The sequence below is a fragment of the Gigantopelta aegis genome, chromosome 6, assembly GCF_016097555.1.
Source record: "Gigantopelta aegis isolate Gae_Host chromosome 6, Gae_host_genome, whole genome shotgun sequence".
NCBI classification, from domain to species: domain Eukaryota; kingdom Metazoa; phylum Mollusca; class Gastropoda; order Neomphalida; family Peltospiridae; genus Gigantopelta; species Gigantopelta aegis.
In genome coordinates this window covers 59552484-59572413 of record NC_054704.1, presented here as the reverse complement: position 1 = coordinate 59572413, position 19930 = coordinate 59552484, and the positions used below count along the sequence as shown (strand labels likewise).

The following is a 19930-nucleotide window of genomic DNA, read 5'->3' as shown; positions in this document are numbered from 1 at the left end:
GATGATAACTGGCTGTGATACGGAAAACGTCCTATTTAATGATGAAGAAAGTTGACCAGTTGCAGTTGATTGCAAACTTGGGAACACAAGGTATGTTGTTTTAGGAATAAAAATTGGCAGCCACCAAATGTTGGGTCCCTGTATGAAAATGCATATTGCGCTTTGCTGGACAATCTTCAATACTAAATTGCCAGTAAGAAAAGTGTGCTTGCAAATGGTTTTCCATGGTAAAGTTACATTTTCACAAAGTTTTCAAATTTGGTTCACTGACAAATCATGCACATAAATGATATGTATAACAATTCGACTTTCTGAAACAAACATTTTGGAAAATGGCCACCATCTTGTTCACACCAACCTTAGAAAATGTCATTTTATATTTTTATGACCTCTGCACCCCAGAGATTAATGTTATACTGTACTTCGGCCCTGGGGACCTCTGCTGCAAGACATACAGCTTAACAGTCACTGCAGAATAAAATGTTGGGTTTTTGCTACATTTTCCAAAAATAGTCTAGGCGAAACAAACAGAAAAGAAAAAAGAAACTGCCCCACAATAAAACCAACATTTATTTTAAAAAGTAATAAATAAACTGAACAAATATTATAATTTCCATTTTCAGGATATTTATGTAAATAAATTCTGGATTATAATTTGGAAAGTATTTTATCAGTAGCAAAAATCAAACCGTTTAACACTTGAGTGCCGTAAACAAAATGGCGGCTGGTCCAGTTTGCCAAGTCATATAAAGATATGCATTTCCTTTATTTACCCATAAATGTTATTTCTAAGTTATTTTATGCATATTACTTAGTACGTTTATGGAAGAGCGTGTGACACGAAATTACTCATAGCTGGCAATGAAATATAACATTTTTATTTGGTATGCCAAGTACGAGTCATAGTCTGGCAACATTATGCAATCACTGTATTGTATTTGCCAGCTATGAGTCACGTGCCTCCCAGATTTTATTGCGTCATTGGTTTTTGTTACGTAATTTTGATACTCCGTACTTGCTACTTTCCAAAATGGCGACTAGAAACCTTTCTGCTGAGCAAGTTGCCGCTTTGATGATTGAAACGGATGAGGAAAGTGATGATCCTAATACGGATATTAGTGATACTAATTCACTAGATCTTGATACTAATTGGAGCAGTGAAGAAGGTGATACAATGATTTCATCAGACTCATATGTTTCAAGTGACGATGGGGTACAACAGGCAGCACGTGGTAGGTCTAGATTTCGTGGTGTTCGCACTCGAGGACCTAGTGGTCATAGAACTCCTGGAAGCGGTGGTGGGCGTGGTGCGGTTACACCAGCTAGAGATCGAAGTGTACAATATCGTGGTCAAGGTAGAGCTGCAATTTTGTTTACTAGACAAGCAGTTTCCAGCCCAGCACCAGGCACGGGACGGAATGGAGCAGGTGGGCGTGGAAATTGTGCTGTCCCAATGCATACATGGTCAGATGTTGCCCAAGATCCACATGACTTTGCTTTCACTGAAAACTCTGGTCTTAGAATGGACTTACAGGATACATCGCCCGGTGCATATTTTGATTTATTTCTAACACTACAGTTGATAGATAAAATGGTTACAGAAACAAATCGATATGCTGCAGTGGAAATAAGCAACGTCCTTTAAGAAGAGAATCACATTTGAAATCTTGGAAGGACACAGATGCTAAGGAAATGAAACAGTTCATTGCATTGTTGCTTCACATGGGTCCAAAAAACTTGCCTACTATACAACACTACTGGAGTTCTATACAGTTCGCCATTTTTTTGGTGGTGTCATGAGCCGCAACCGTTTCCAACTACTTTTGCATTTCTGGCATTTTGCAGACAATGATCAACATAATGACTATAGCCTGTTCAAGATACGCACTGTTCTGGATCATTTCAACGATGTCATGCCAGCTATTTACTATCCAGGGAAAGATCTCTCTATTGATGAGTCCATGGTACTTTGGCATGGCAGATTGCTGTTTCGCCAGTATATCGAGAATAAACGTCATAAATATGGAATCAAACTCTATGAACTGTGCGAGCCTCGAGGCACTGTTCTGAAGATTCGGGTATACAGTGGCATCCACCTAACTGATGATGATGGCTATGGTCAGGCTGCTGCAACTGTTCTAGACCTCTTGGACGGCTACCTAGAAAAAGGCCATGTGGTATACACAGATAATTATTACAATTCTGTGAGTCTGGTGAAGAAGATGACAAACCGATCAACCTATCTTTGTGGAACTCTACGATTTGACAGAAAAGAAAATCCAAAAGATTTAATTAAACAGAAGTTGAACAAGGGGGAACATGTTTGGAAGCGGTCTGAATCAGTGGTAGTTTGCAAATGGAAAGACAAACACGAAGTTCTTACAATCAGCAACATGCATCGAATTGAGATGGTTGATGTTGGAAATCGGAATGACAAGCTGTCAAGAAAGCCGAACACAGTCCGAGATTACAACATTGGGATGGCTGGAGTAGACAGGTCAGATCAAATGCTGTCTTACTACTCAGCGCTGCGCAAGACAATCCGGTGGTATAAGAAGATTGTCCTGCATATTCTAGAATGCCCACATCCTGTACAACGCAAACGACAGAGAGCAGATGAAGCTATTAAAATTTCGTGACCTGGTCACAATTCTCCTGCTTGGTGATGTCTATGACAAATTACGTGACCACAGCCCAGCACATTCCCAGGCTCCAGTAAATGAGACATTCCATTACCATACACCACTGCCTCCCACAGAGAAGGAAGAGCGACCTACCAAACCTTGCTGAGTGTGCACAAAGGCCGGTACGAGATTCCCGTTACATCTGTGAAGTCTGCCCTGGGAAGCCAGCTCTTTGTATGGGAAAATGTTTCAAAGTTTATCACATGTCAGAATAATGGACATACCAATTCAATATGACACTGACAATAAACCCACATTTATTAATAGTTCAAACATAGACACATTATACATGGCAAAACTTTTTTTTCTTTTGATCACTGTGTTATAGTTTTGACTTTCATCGATGAAGATGATCATCGATTCATCATTTATATGAATGTTTCAAACATAGTCCAAATTGCTCTGAAACATTAGGAATAAATCTGTTCCTGTATTTATTTTCATTTTTAACATTATAACTATAAATGATTTAGTCAAAGAGATATGTGTCAAGATATTTCCATTATGAAATGCTGCGACTTGTGTTCACAATCAAAATCATTCAAACATTAATTAATAAATAATTTCATTGATTATTATATCAATTTGTTATTAGTCATTGCCAGAAAGGTTACTAATTGTGTTATTGCCATTGCTGACAACTTTAATTTAATACGACACAGCACTGGTTTTACTACGAGTAAACTCGTGGCAAAATCTGGTGCGCTCAGCATACGAATATACTCGTGGGTGGCAGTCAACGTGTTAATTAAATCTCGGAACAACCCAACAATGAAAAGAAAATGAATAATTGTATTACAACACCTCAGCACATTTTAAATATTGTGTTAACATCTTGTTTCAGAAAAACAGCCTTCATAATTTTGGCCCATGGTCATTTCCACACTTGGCCTAGATACTGACTCATTGAGAAGGTAAACCCAAGGCCACCACACAGGCTACTCCTACCCATTACTTTAATGTCAGCATTTTGACTTTCATTTTAATTATTTGTTTACACCACCATCACACCATCCTTTGGTAGTGTCAGTAGTAATTTCAGCTATGCTTAGTATGAAAAGAAAATGCATCCTTCATATGTCTGACATCTTACTAAACAGATACCCAACTAGTATAGTCGGATTATAACAACGGAATAATCAAATATACTTTAACAAATTAAGAAAATACAATTTCATTAACCCTTGTGCCTAAAACAATTGTGTTTCTGGGAACATGACAAAAATATTAGGTAGGGCCAGTCTAATTTTTTTGTCTACTGCATTTGTACTTTTTTTTTTGTTTAAATAAAATGGGGAAAAAATAATTAGGGTTGGTTTCCAGAAACTTTTTTTTTTACACTATAATGGGCACACCACATTCTTCACTATTGTATGTCTATATTGTATGTATGTTAATTGTATGTCTCATACAATTTGTTTTCTTCTTCAAATTGTATATTAGGGGCTGTGGAACAGGTGAGGGCCAATAAGGCCATGCTCTCCCCCTTTTCCCTGTTACTGTGTTTAAAAGGCTGGAGATTCCATAGGCCCTATTTTAACACCTGAAATTTAAACTTTTGGGTGAGCATACCTTCGGATCCCCACTAACAGGTTTGGGCCCTCAAATACACGCATTCACACATGCATGCACATGCACACACACACACACACTCACACGATCAATGCCATGGGGGGGATAGGATAAGGTACTTGCGAACCCACCAAATCTCTCCCACTCGCCAAAAAGCAGTGAACAAAACACACAAATAAACAAATGTCCACATAACATACATAAAAAAGAAAATATAATATTTCAACTAAATTTTATTCAAATAATATATAAATAATTAAATTATAAAAAAAATACACACACCAAGAATGGATATGTTTTTGGTAATGACATACAAATGTCTCGTTCTCCAGTGATTCACAGTTTGTTTTTGTAGTTTTTTGTCATATAATAGATCTGTTATGCAGTCTTTAGCCATTCTTTGTGCAATGCCAAAAAAATTCTGTTCATACAGTAGCAAACAAATTAATGTTATGCGATCATTCACCATTACAACTATAAATAATTATCTTTAAACATGTTTGCCAACTCTATTTATAAGTCTATTTATATTCCACTTTTTTTTTTTCTGGAAGTTTATCCAATAGAAAGTAAAGTTTGTTTTATTTAACGCCACTAGAGCACATTAATTTTTGATCTTATCATTGGCTATTGGACATCAAACATATAGTCATTCTGACACTTTTTTAGAGGAAACCTGCTGTCACCACATAGACTAATCTTTTACGACAGGAAGCAAGGGATCTTTTATTTGTGCTTTCCACAGGCAGGATAGCACAAACCATGGCCTTTGTTGAACCAGTTATGGATCACTGGTCGGTGCAAGTGGTTTACACTTTGAGCCTTGTGGAGCACTCACTCAGGGTTTGGAGTCTGTATCTGGATTAAAAATCCCATGCCTCGACTGGGATCTGAACCCAGTACCTACCAGCCTGTAGACTGATGGCCTAACCACGACTCCACTGAGACCGGTTTTATGCAATAGCTGCTGATTAATAAACCAGTGTTCTCTAATGGTGTTGTTAAACAAAAATAAACTTTTTAACTTTTGGAAGTTTATTGAATGAATGAAAGTTGCTTGAAGTAGTTACTTTTACTGCAGATATGTAAACTGCATAGATATTTCCTGCATAATTGATGCTTTTATTTAATTTGTATGTTGATAGGTGTACAGAGGTCTAGACATAATAACCAACAAGGTGACGGCTGAGGAACTACATTGCTGCAGACATCACCTCATCGGCTATGTTGACCCTTTCACCCCCAACAATAGTGTTGTGAATTTTAAAAATCAAGCATTGCCAATTGTATCCTTTAACATTACAAAATGGGTTGAGCTTATTTCACTGTGAGTGTCTGTTAATGTAGCATTCCATGTATATTTCAATTAATAACTGTTTTTAGATATAAATCAGTGGCAGCTTTCACCTGAGGTACATTGTACCCTAGACTTTTCCCTTGTGGTGGTCCCATTGGGTTATATTTTGTTCCAGCCACCGATTCATAATAAAAATCTGTGGTATGTGCTGTTTACAAAGAAAGTTCATATAATAGTGCCCTTACTGTTTATTAGGAAGAGAGTATACAGCAGACATCTTACAAATTAATTCTAGAAGTAACCTATTAAAACAACACTACCCCCTCTAAACCCACAACATGTTAATTGTATATTCCTTGACCCAGATTTCAGATAGATAAGCTGTTTGATGAAGACAAAATGCCAGTGATAGTCGGAGGGACAAACTATTATATTGAGGCGTTGCTTTGGAATTTTCTCATTAATAACAAGGTAATATATAGAGGATTCGTCACAAGTATTTCTTAATATGGAAAATATCGACATCTTCTGTGTTAATCGATATTTGTCGAGGCTTTGCTGTGACAAATACCGATTAACTAGACGAAATTGACATTTTACATATTAAAAAACACGAGTAGCGAATTCTATTTATCCTATGACACTTCTAAAATAACATTTTAATTAAATTTTAGTAAATCACTACTAAAGTCCCCACCATCGGTAATATGACATCATCACAATTAGCACAAATTAGTTTGACGTCATGCATTTTAACTAAATCTTTGAAACATTACGTTCAGGTATACAGGTCTGGTTGGCTTGTAAAGGTAGGATCAACTCCAACAAGAGCCTTATGTGTTGGAAAGATGCATACCTGGACCACCAACACATACTGACACTTTAGCAAATGAAAAACGCGTAATTTTAGAGTTAATAAAAAACCATGATTATTCCGGCTAACTGGGGGCAGCCATTTTGTTTCGTATTTGTGATGTCCGGTGGAATAGCTTGGGGCGAAGTGACGTCAACTCCTGACCATCTCCTGTATGTACAGTGTCAACAAAAGCAGTAATTTTCGACAAGGCGCTCCTCTTTGATCAACCTGACTTGTAAAACAGCATAAATGACGTAATAATATAATAAACTATTTAACTAAATATATTTCAAGTTGCATTAACGGAACAAAATGGGGTTATAGTATTTTTCTCTGTTTAATAATCCAAAGGAAAAATGTACACTATTACGCCTATTGATATGCTACGTTGGAGCAAAAACGACAACCCACGATACCCAAGTGATAATTTTCTTTTCTTTGGGACTACGTAATTGGTCAGTTCTGTGGTTGTAGATGGAAAAGTCTACTTAATCAATAGTTTTACAGAACTATTTGCAGTAATAAACCATGTCCATTACAATTTTAGGGGCGACAGGTAATATTCCACAATACCGGTATGTATTTTTGTGTCTAGACAGCGTCAATTAATTGGCTCGTCTGGTTACCAATCAAATACACACCTGCCAATCAGAAATCACAGGTAGAAGCAACTAACAGCATAGACCAATTAACTAAGAAACACTCTGTGTATCATTTCAGTACGTAGGTTAATGCATGGGAAAAACATTGTTAATTGTTTCGACTTGTTGTGTAGCCACTTTGACAATGGTATTTTAGTTTGTATTGAAAAATAATATATATAGTGCTGGATATACTTACTGTTGGCTTACTGGGATGTGTATTATTACAGAACATTGCAATGTATGACTAGTTATCATCCCGTAAAAACCAGGTAGATTGTGTTTCTCTAGTTCTAAGGCTCATTCCTGACATGACGCGTTAAGTATTACGTAACCACCAGCTTGTGAGTACTCACTGAGATGGTACAAAATGGCTGCGCCCGTTATATATAATAGTCGTCACATTTAACCATTTTATTAATTAACTATACGATTATACGTGTTGATATTAAAGGGACACACCCTAGTTACGGCTAGTTGTTAACCATTACGGCGTTGTTTTTCGCTATTAAACCCATTTTTTCACAAATAAAATTGCACTTTACTTACTGTTTATTATTTAGAATATACATTTCCATTCACCTGAAGTGTTTTTTGGTAATACTGGTAATCTTGGTGTTTGTAATACCACAAAATGCATTTTTCATATTTCTGAAAAACGGACGCACGCTTGAGAAAAAAACGTTGAGCAGACAAGGTCTAATCTATTTTTAGACGGGATATTTCCATTTCAATATCACAGACAGTGGTATACCACGTGACCGTTATTATTTTGGTTCGGTTTGTTTTCTCGTGCACGGTTCGCGCAATCTACATCCGATTTGTTGTTGTTCATTTGTGAGATTTTTCTTCACAGTTCGTGAACATTTTTAGTAACAATAAAGTTCAGACAAGTAAGTATCTCAATACAGAACGTTACAAACCCTTAAAACCAATAATTTTGCTAAGTCCTATGATATCTGGAGAGGGGATACAACCAGGACAGAACAGTTGGAACATGTCCAGGAGAGGTGAAAGAACGCACCCCAAGTCTGTGAAATTTGTCGCGACGTAGACATTGTTGTGCTTCGAGCGACATCTACTGGTGACATCAAAATACAAACTTTCAAAATTATTTCAAGAAATTGGGACATGGGGATTCCTATGGTATTTATCGATATAAAACCTGCTTTTTCACTCCATTTGATAAAAAACGTGATCTAAGTGTGTTACAGGTTTGTAGATTTAACCAAATTATAATTTATTTTCGCTGGATGGAACTAGGGTGGTGCGGCTTTAAGCAATAATGTGCATTTTATATCGTTGAATATGCATACCAGGCCAAATGCCTTAATTGTCCTCTCCTTTAAGCAAATGACCCATCCACAGGAAACACATTACCTAGACACCTTGCAAATTTGGATACCATTATTAACCGGGTTAATACACTAAATTATCACATGGGTTTATGACATGGATATCATAGGTAAGTTATAGGATGAAGATTTATATTCCATGCATCTGTCCATTTGTTTGTGTCCCCTTCATTTGTTTGTGTTGGTACTGTAGGTCTGTATGATATATTTTAACTGTTTTTATCTTGCTATATTTTTTTATATTTTATTTTTGTGTTTTCTTTATGATGGACGACGCTGTGCTATAAGACTACATTTTTCTGTGTTGCTGCCAGTGATTTGTCTATGATGGACAAACTGCTAGGATGACATTTTTCTATGTTGCTGCCAGTGTTTTGTCTATGATGGACAAAACTACTAGGATGACATTTTTCTATGTTGCTGCCAGCATTTTGTCTATGATGGACAAAACTACTAGGATGACATTTTTCTATGTTGCTGCCTGTATATTTTTGTGGTGGAGAAGACTGTGTTATGATGAAATTTTTATGTCAACTGAGCTGAAGGCTCAAGTAACCTATTGCGATCAGTTTTCATCCTGCATAATGTGTCAACTTTAAAAACAAATTCTCCAAAACTACTTGACCAATTCCAATGAAACTTTGTTTGAAGCTTCCTTGGCACATTTGTGATAGCTAATCTTATTCAACTTACTGTGTTAGCACAACAAACTATGCTATACAGCCTGTGTCAAGACTGTTCGACCAGCAGTGCTGAGTGGTCTTCATCTTTATGGGCTAAGTTCTGACGGTAATTGCAGGAGGTGGAACGGAAACGTGAAGCGAGGAAAGAGAAGAGAGCAGAGCGTGGAGTTAACCTTGAGGGTTGTGTTCCATGCGGAGGTGCCGCTGGCTTCCTAGAAGGCCTGGGGTACGGTCAGTGTTAAGAAGGGTAGTAGGCTAAAGAAAGCCTCCTCGTCCCGCTGCTTGTGCAGCGATGCTGTTTGGTGGCACCGGCGACTGTCTCCCTACAGGGAGGCTTCTCTTGTAGAGGGTACCTTGTCTCCAGTAGTGATGGCTGTGCCTGTTAAAATAACAACCATCACTAATAGCAAATGTGTAAAGAATACTAACTACTTGTTGCCTGAGTTTATTCTGAAATCTGGTCACTGGCATTAATCGTTCTTCAAACTATCTTTTGTCGATGATTAGCTTCATGAATATTAATGAGCTTTCCCTCAAAATAGCTTAGACTGGTCTCTACAGTTCACTAGGGCAAAAGGGACACATGTCAATTGGTACAAAAACCAGTGTACTTTCCAAAACAGAGTTATCCTCTTTACATATATTAATATGGCGGCAAGACATGTGATTCAGCTTGCATAGTACCAAAGAAGAGAGTTCTGTATCAAAGTTCGAGGTGCACCGTCAAAATATTTACAGAGTAAAAGCGGCTGTGGGTGTGATTGCTAGTAATATGTGATATTGATTATTTGTGCAAATATTATTATCCATTGACAATAAATAAATACACTTTTATTTGTTATACAGTTGTTATGCAGTATATACCAGAGGTTGAAACTAATGCGGGGTACTCACAAAAATGGAACTGCAGTTTTCAGCAAAAATTATGGTTGCTATTAAAAACATTAATTAAATCTCTTAAATGGTATGTGACCCGCCATTTTCTCGCAGGTAGATTAGATGTGAGGTGCACATTTTTAATTGCTGTACTTCCTAGGTGTGTTGATATGATGCTTATATCAGTTTTATTATCGGCAATAGGAATTGATTTGGTTTATTAGAACCTTCACTGATTGTACTTTCAGTTTTATCGTAGTGATCTGTTGATAAATAAAGTTGTTGTCTGTACACAAAACCATGCTGTACAGTGCCATACGGTAACAGTCAAACAACTTTCACTATCTACTAAGGGAATATTTTGTTTTGATGCTATGTCGTTTAATTGAAATATTGCGATGTACAAAACCGGAAAACCCAAGTTTGTAAAATATTTTTTTTTTGTTCAAGTATCGTACATATTAGCCATTTATTGTTCTCGTGTTGAAAATAAGAAATACTTCAATATTTATGTTGTTTTTCATGGGTCAACTTATAAACGGGTCAATAAAAAAATTATGTTTTCATGGCTTGAAATTAGGGACTCTACTTATAGCCGAGATCGACTTATACAGGGAAAAGATATACGGTAGATGGATAACAATTTTATTTTAAGCATAGTTATTCCAACAGTGACTCAGGCAGGGGATTTGGGGGGCTTATGATTTTATTTCATAACACTTATTCATGGAAAATTGAGAAAATAAAAACAAACAACCTAAATACATTATGGATAAAGTTACATGCAAATAATTTTGGTTGGAAGAAAGATTTATTTGTCTGCACATCCTATATTCCACCAGATGATTTTCCATACTTATAAAACCATTTCGTTGATATAGAGCAAGAGATAGCTATGTTCTCAAACAAGGGAGATATACTACTCCTTGAAGATTTCAGTGCCAGGACTGGCTCATTAAAGGTCCAGTTAAAGATTACATCGTGAATTGACAGTTTAGAATACCTTCCGTTACCAAATTCAAACACAAGTGACAATATTAATATTAAAAACTGACAGTCATCTGATAACAATGGATAAAAATTAATAGACATGTGCATAACATCCCAAATCAGAATGTTAAATGGAAGAATAGCAGGGGATCTGGATGGTAAATTTACTTGCCATAATAGACTTGGTTCTAGTCAGGTAGACCTCATTTTAGTAGGGCGGATGACAAAAAAACGTGGACACTTTTGGTTAAAAACATGAAACTTGGCACAAATATACCTACATGTAGACCCATTACAAACATTTTCAGATATGGTCCCAAGTCAGGAGAGCATCCTGTTGGCCAGAGAGGATCTACAAATGTCACCACCCCCTTTTAGTGGGACAGCTAACACCCATTATTTGACTGAATTGTGCACTTTTGGTTAAAAGTATGAAACTTGACACATATATACATTGACCCATTACAAACATTTTTAAATATGGCCCCAGGTCAGCAGTGCCCCCCTGTGGCCAGGGAGGATCTACAAATGTTCCCCACCCCGTTTTAGTTTGGCGGCTAAAAACAAAGTACATGTATGCACTTTTGGTTAAAATCATGAAACTTTAACACATACACACCTTGACCCATTACAAACATATTGAGATATGGACCCAAGTCGTCAACACCCCCTGTTGGCCAGGCAGGATCTACAAATGCTACCCCACTTTAGTGCATGCATTTCTTAATAACTTTCAAGTACTTGCATTCAAATGTCTGATTATCACTCATTGTTATTGTTGCATCAATTCAAATGTTCTTTTGAATAGATGAGATGCATACAGGGAGAGATTGCGGGGTGGTGGTGTGGGGGGGGGGGGGGTTGTGGTAATACAAGTGTGAGCAATATTTAGGTGGGCATAAAACCATTAGTATCAATATCTGACACTGTCTGTATCGGGGGCATAATTGAAAATATTTCACTAGCCCGCTGGACCAGAACCAACTATAATTTATTAGCCCGCCAGCATTTCAACTAGACTGCCAGCCTATATAGAACAATATTGTTTAACAATATAACACTGTCTTCACTTCAAATGATAGAAACATATGATTAACAAATCAATAAATTTTGAAATATTCTGATTAAGACAAAGGTTTTTAACATTTGTCATATAGATTTACACAATTCAAATGATATCCTGCAGGCATTTAACAGAACAATCTATTAGCAACATACTTTTTTCAATGTAGAAAAGCCATCTCTAGGAAGTATTGGCCTTTCACCAGCTCTGCTTCTGGAATGTCGTGCTTGCACAGTATTGTTGTGTATTTTGTCATGATTCTGAACCATTTGTTTGAATGGCTTGGAATTGTGGGATAGCTGATGCGGGGTCATGGATTTGATACCAAAAACCCCCAAAACAATTAGTAAAAAAAAACCCGAAAGACCGATTGCCCGTCAGACTGGTAGTTGCATTTTGTTACTCGTCCATTAGAATTCTTACTCACATTTGGCGAGTGGGCGATTACTTTCTGCACCCCTGCTGTATGGTAGTTGCATATTATACTATATTATACTATAGATTACAGATTAAAAGGCAACTTATTATTAGGGCATTCTGGGTGGGTGGAATGGTTTCCACTGTCTTACCCTTTTGGCAGTACAGCACCTTCTTTGCTTGGTCAACACGTTCCAGGTCTAAACCCCACCCATGACTCATTTTATATTTCCAAAGGAAGAAAAAGTATTGTCACATCCTGTGAAGCTGTGGTATAGAGGTAAGGCCAATGATTTCTCTTTACCCAGGACATCATTAATATCATAGTGTCTGTTTTCTCGAACACCTTTCCTCACTTTTCTTTTGAATTCTTTGTTGCTGCTCGTGATGTGTGTCCCATACATCAATTATTTTAGAATGTTTTAACTGTGTTAGTGATGTATGTAACAAATATACTGTTAGCATTCTGATCAAATATCAGGTTGCTGATAGGAACAAGATTCCACGAAAGTAGGCAGGTGTTTTACATTATCCAATCATCAAGCAGGAACTTTTTGCATTCCTCACCACCAAAATTATCAATTTAGACTGCCCCGAAGACAAGGAAATAATCAGTACACATGGTGTTATTCTTCAAGGAACCGAATGTCCAATGCCACCATATAACCACAAAGAAGCAGACACTAGGCTTTTAATTCCCATGTTCAGGATGCTATTCTGAATGGTTTTCTCAACAGTCTTGTGTGCCCTGTTAACACACGTATGCTTGTCATCCTAGTTGGCAAGTCTAACATTTTACTACCTTGAATCAAAATGTGACTATTTGGATTGCCTTTGGAACAGGCAAATACTTTCCATTTGATGACGTACATTCCTTTCCCTACTTGTATGGGTGTGACACTAGTATTATTGTTTTTCTTGGAAAAGGTGAAATAACAGCCTGAGGTGCAAGAAACTGCTACCCTGATATAACCCACACCTTTATCTACGTGGTGCTTACGTGCAGACTGATTTATTGTTGTGTCTGGAAAAAAGTGTGCATTTAGAAATAGAGGAGATATGTGCTGCAAAATATAGTAGGATGCAGGGAAACTAAAGAGAAGCACAGAAAAATAACGGAGGGCAGCAAAACATGTAAGGAGGGCGGCAAAAATGCAAAATAGCGGGGCGGGCCGCCCCGCTTAAATGGATCAGCGAGAACACTGTGGTCCACCAATTAACAGAGTGAACACAGTGCATCTACTCCAGAGGGGTGGGGATGGATGTTTGTTAAAGACATTCAGTCCTGTATACTGTACATGTGGTGCCAAAAAATTGCTGTGATTGGGATATGTGTGGTTACAAGATTTTGAAAGGATGTGGCACTAGATGTGCATGCAAAAAAGGTCCATTGGAAATGCACTGAACTGAAATGTTCCATAGAAAGTGCATGCATAAACAGTGCATGAAGTTAGCAATATATATATTGTAATTCTTAATTGGGTTAATCTATGCCATGACTACACTACCCTATATTCCAAGGCAACTTTGCCTTGTCTAGAACAGAATGACAACAAAGCAAAAAGCTGGAAAGACTCACAATAAGTGTTACAGCTTTTCCACTTGATATCTTAATTGTCTCCATATTTTGTCAATTTTATAAATATTCATGAGAAAGTGGTGGTATTTTTGTTATCCTCCCATGGTCGCCAGGGGCTGCTTCTGACTGTTTGTAATGTGTCATGGTATCTATGCATACAAGTTTCATGTATGTTACATATGATTGCTTCATGGCATGAAAGTATAAAACCTGCACACCAAATATATTGCTCATCCTGCACTCCCACACCCCAAATCTGCACCTGCATTCATCTAATATATTCATAATTAAATTTAGAATTGATGCATGCAGTCGGTGGGTAAAACCATGCATTTGAATGCAGGTATTTGCAAGTTACTAAGAAATCCCTAAACGGAATGGGGAGGGGCATTTGTAGATCCTCCCTGGCCAATAGTGGGCGCTGCTGACTTGGGTCCATATCAGAAAATGCTTGTAATGGGTCAAAGTATGTGTATGCCACGTTTCATGCTTTTTACCAAAAGTGCACAATTGTTTTGTTAGCTGCTCCACTAAAAGTGGGTGGGGGACATTTGTAGATCCTCCCTGTATACTGAATCAAATTTAAAACTTCACAACCGTTTCATCTTGGCTAATTAGCAAATATGACAGAAGAATGTGTTAAATAAGGTATTTTTTATTGTATGACGTCCAAAGAAAGAATAGGAATAAATGTTGAGTCAAAAATCTGTTCAATGTGCCCACAGCATTTGTCAAAACCACAAACAGTAAAAATGGTAATTCATAAGCAGGGTCGTCTGATGAAATCACAGGTTCAGTAGCATGTATGCTCTCCATGTGTACCCACGACTGCAAAGCAGCACCTCCTCCTGTGTGTAAAGACTGCATTAGGGATACAGTGCCATTGTTCCACTAATGAGGCACCAAGTCCCTGCAAAGTCTGGAGGGTTCCTGAGAGTGCACAGGCGTCTTCCCAGCACATCCCAAACGTGCTCGGTGAGATTCAGGTCCGGCGACCTTGAAGGCAAATCCATGACATTGATGCCCGCATTCTCAGGTAATCCCTTGTCAAGATGACCGTGTAGGGGTCTGGCATTGTCATGCTGAAAGATCAGACCTGGACCAGGAGCTGCCATGAAGGGCACAAGTTCCTAGACCAGCACCTGGTCGTGGTATGCAGCAGTGTTCCTTTTCCACAGAAAGCACCCCAAACCATTAGACTTCTGCCTCTGAATCTGTCAACTTCACTGACACAACACTGAGCATGACGTTCACCACGTCATTTCCAAACCCTCTGCCTGCCATCGGCAAATCGCAGTGTGAATCTTGAATTCGTCACTTAACACGACTCTTTTCCATTCCCTCCATTGCAAGTGGCGTTGTGCCCACAACTGACGTTGACGTCGATGAAATTGGGTCCAACATATGGGTGCTGTGCGTGGAGGTGAGCGGACCGTTTGCGCAGACACCTGACTAGGGTTGGGTACCGCGAAAAAATACGTACCACGGTATACCGCGTTTTTTTGTAATGTACCACGGTATACCACATTATACTAATCACTGCAATTCAGTGATACAATAATTGCTCAACATACAATGTCATTTGTGTGCCTTTGAACTTAGGGACCAAACATATATGACAAACTACAATGAAATATCAACCAGCAGAGATTTTGACTGATTCAGTTTACACTCTATTTCCCTTTAAAGTTGATTAAGCATTAAGCAGGACTAAAAATCTCATTTAGAGAATAGCTAATACTCGTAGGTAGAACATAGTTGTAGAGCCTTGTTGCAGTTTAAGGCGGACCGGCCTCGGTGGCGTCGTGGCAGGCCATCGGTCTACAGGCTGGTAGGTACTGGGTTCGGATCCCAGTCGAGGCATGGGATTTTTAATCCAAATACCGACTCCAAACCCTGAGTGAGTGCTCCGCAAGGCTCAATGGGTAGGTGTAAACCACTTGCACCGACCAGTGATCCATAACTGGTTCAACAAAGGCCATGGTTTGTGCTATCCTGCCTGTGGGAAGCGCAAATAAAAGATCCCTTGCTGCCTGTCGTAAAGAAGAGTAGCCTATGTGGCGACAGCGGGTTTCCTCTAAAAACAGTGTCAGAATGACCATATGTTTGACGTCCAATAGCCGATGATAAGATTAAAAATCAATGTGCTCTAGTGGCGTCGTTAAATAAAACAAACTTTACTTTACTTTTTACAGTTTAAGGCCTTATAATGTAAATGAAATAAACATAACAGATGAATGAATTCTGTAATTATCATTTCAGGGCTCGAACTTAACGACGGCAATTGCCGTCGGTGACATATAAACTGCCGTCGGTTGGAGGCGTCACCAATGGCACTTTTGTACTGCCAGATAAAAATTGCTGCCGTCGGTAAAGCTCCTCGACGACGGCAAAATATATAAACGTGAATGAACATTATCTGACGGTATTTAACACGGGCGTTTGGGTCCTGGTTGGAGTTAATGTGTGTTTAGTTTGTACCACTTGATGGAACAAGTCACCCTATGTTGTATAATATACGTTCTCACTACATTTTGCCTCCTCGCTTTCGTGTTATGCCGCCCCTTTTCACATTTGGCATCCCCATTTGTTTTTCTGAACCCCTCTTTATTTTTCGGCATCCTGTGATAATTTATAGCACTCAGCTCCGCTATTTCAAAATGCACACTTTTTTCACACTGAAAAACATCGATCAGTCTGCACACTGGACATCAAAGGAAATAAGCCGCATTGTGTACGAAAATGCAACTGACGAAAACCTTCAGTAACTTACGACATTGACCGTAACATAATTTACAGAGGCGGATCTGGGGGGACGGACCCAGACCCCCGTAAATTTTGCGACAGTTATAATTTTATTATATATTAATTTTAAAAAAATTTACGATCCCCACCAAACCTCCTCCAAAGTTCCATTGGTATTCTGCCTCATGTCATTTGGGGCCCCCCTAAATGGATTTTCTGAATCTGCCACTGATTTAACACTATTTTTAACAATGTCTGTTGTGTCCCATAGCAGTATCCATTTGTATGTTTGATACACACAATAAAAGTTATATTTTATTTTAGCAATTAAAATATTTTAATTTTATCGTTAGGGCAATCTCTGACTGAAAACCCACTTATTTGGCACCAAATTTGTCATGTGATCAGAACAGTCATTTTGTCTTTTGTGTCCACTAACTGATATTTTATCCTCAGTTGCAGATTTAATTGGTCGTAACTGATGATTTTTACTTATTGCCATTTGTTTATTCAGCAATTCTTTATTAAATATTAGAAACGTTTATTTTTTATTTTATTTTGGGGGGGATATCACCGTTTATAAAAACAACGGAAGTGGTAGCATTCATTATAAAACGGCCTCGGTGGCGTCGTGGCAGGCCATCGGTCTACAGGCTGGTAGGTACTGGGTTCGGATTCCAGTCGAGGCATGGGATTTTTAATCCAGATATCGACTCCAAACCCTGAGTGAGTGCTCCGCAAGGCTCAATGGGTAGGTGTAAACCACTTGCACCGACCAGTGATCCATAACTGGTTCAACAAAGGCCATGGTTTGTGCTATCCCGCCTGTGGGAAGCGCAACTAAAAGATCCCTTGCTGCCTGTCGTAAAAGAGTAGCCTATGTGGCAACAGCGGGTTTCCTCTAAAAAAATCTGTGTGGTCCTTAACCATATGTCTGACGCCATATAACCGTAAATAAAATGTGTTGAGTGCGTCGTTAAATAAAACACTTCTTTCTTTCTTTCATTATAAAAATAATTTATTATGGGTGCCAAATAATATATACACCGCCTGTACAAAAATGAAACAATATCAATGAAATTGATTCATTGGATGAAGATGGAAATAAAAAGAAAAGAAAAATGTTATCCCACAGTAGGGATCACTTAAAAATTCTCTTTATTATTTTTCAGATGTCTTAAAATCTTTATAAAAATATTAATATTAAAACTTTGATCGGTTTAGCAAAACGAATACCCGTGAATGTCAGACTGACACTCCGTTTTAACTGAACTACGTTTTAACTAATAGTGGATAAAAAATAATACATCGTACCGATTTTTTCACTACCAGATACTGAGGGGCAAAATAAGGGATAGGTATTTCCAGAAAGTTGACCAACACACAACGATATACGGTAACCAAACATTTCCTTTTTCTTTTTTAACTTTTCAGACAAGTTTATTTGCTGCAAAAGTCAGTTTGTAAAATGATGGGAAGATGTTACTTCTGCTATTGTTGGCGCGAAGACAGAGAAAAACAAGAAAAAATTGGGTTCACAAAATTTTTCAAAAAAGGAATGAACTAGGTTAATTCCATAAAATAGTACGTGAACTGAGTTCACATAAAGATCACTTCTTCTCCTACTTCCGAATATCCCGTGGTTAGTTTGCACAGGTTTTAGAGCAACTTGGAGAAAACCAATAAGCGATACTCAAAGGCTTTAAGGTAACCTATATAGGCCTATATAAACATATTGATAAACAAACTAAGGCACATCGTTTCAGAAACATCAAGTCGACCAAGATATTACACGCCACCAACCTCCATTAACATTAACAATAAATATATTTGTGGTATTCCTCTGATAAACACTAGATTTTTCGAAGCACTATATACAGCACTTACCCCGATTAGCTAAAATCATAATTTTGCCATGCAGAATTTTAGAAAAATCGCTTCGAGTTCTATCGGAAGCGGTTTAACGCTGTACCGCTGGGCCGTTCAGTGTAATTGGATCCATTGAAAAAGCACTAGTTCTATTTTTTTTAATGCACGGTTTTCCGTTACCGCTCTCCAGTGTAATTAGGCCTTCAGCATACTCGAAATTGCCGTTGGGCCCTTTCACCGACAGCAGTTGTTTTTTAAATTACCGTGGGTGATAAATTCTTAAGTTTGAGCCCTGTCATTTCACTTGAACTGAAAAAAATAATGAAAATGACAAAGTTTAAACGAATGTATTCTATTATCACCATTTTAATTATACCAGTAGCTATTAACTACTAGTAACTTTTATATAGCTACTTTTATTTCAGTTGATGACCCAGGCAAACAGGTCCCTTTATGTTTTCAGTTTGCTACAATGTATTATTGTTCAAGTTAAATCATCTTAACATCAATTTAGTTTCAAGAATAAAAAAACTCCATAAATCTATGAATGTCTGAATAAATCATGTAGTATGTCAATTCCAGTTATTATTATCTGGATTACTGAATTTATTAATATGTGAAATATTTGTTATCGCAACTCAAATATTATCAATGTAATGGTATTTAACGTCAAACGTAGGCTAATTGTGGTATTAGAGCGGGAATCTTTGCCTACCCGGTGATAGGCAGAAATTCTGTGTATTTGTTATCTCTGACTGTAAGTGTCCAAATGTTCATCTACATGTAGCTCTAGAATAATAGAGTAGATCTTCTTGGGCTAACCACTTATGATGGAATGAGTTACTTGAGAATTGGTCCAACCAAACCATCACTGCCTTACAGAGTGACAATCGGACATTTGGGACATACGTTTTAAGCTAAGTTTACTAGCACATGTATTTCAAATCGATTTATAATCATTGTTTTGTATTATCAACTAACTATTACTACCTATGCTAATACATTAAAGTTTAAACAGTGTTGCCGTGACATAGCGTTTATGACACCAACAAAATAATAATCAAAATATTTTAGTAATAAAAAATAGTGTTTTATGTAATGCTGTTCAGTACATTCACCCACCACCTGTAACGCTACAAAATGTACAAAGTCACCCACCCCTCCAGCATTACGTAGTGTTTGAATGGCCCCTTATGTCTAGGACGGGCCATAGCCCAGTGGTAAAACACTCGGTCGGACGTGTGGTAGGTCTAGAATCGATCCCAGTCAGTGCCCCATTGGGCTATTTCTCATTTGCGTATGT

The 19930-nt window shown here is 37.8% G+C and overlaps 1 protein-coding gene across 1 annotated transcript in view; it reads left to right on the top strand.

Annotated features, from left to right (window-relative positions):
- LOC121374649 (tRNA dimethylallyltransferase-like) overlaps positions 1-19930 on the top strand; it is a 123423-nt gene that overhangs the window by 10327 nt on the left and 93166 nt on the right. Inside the window, exons 2-3 of the mRNA XM_041501757.1 lie at positions 5402-5542; positions 5926-6024. Of these exons, the coding sequence (XP_041357691.1) occupies positions 5402-5542; positions 5926-6024 (240 nt within the window). The remainder of the gene's footprint in view (positions 1-5401; positions 5543-5925; positions 6025-19930) is intronic.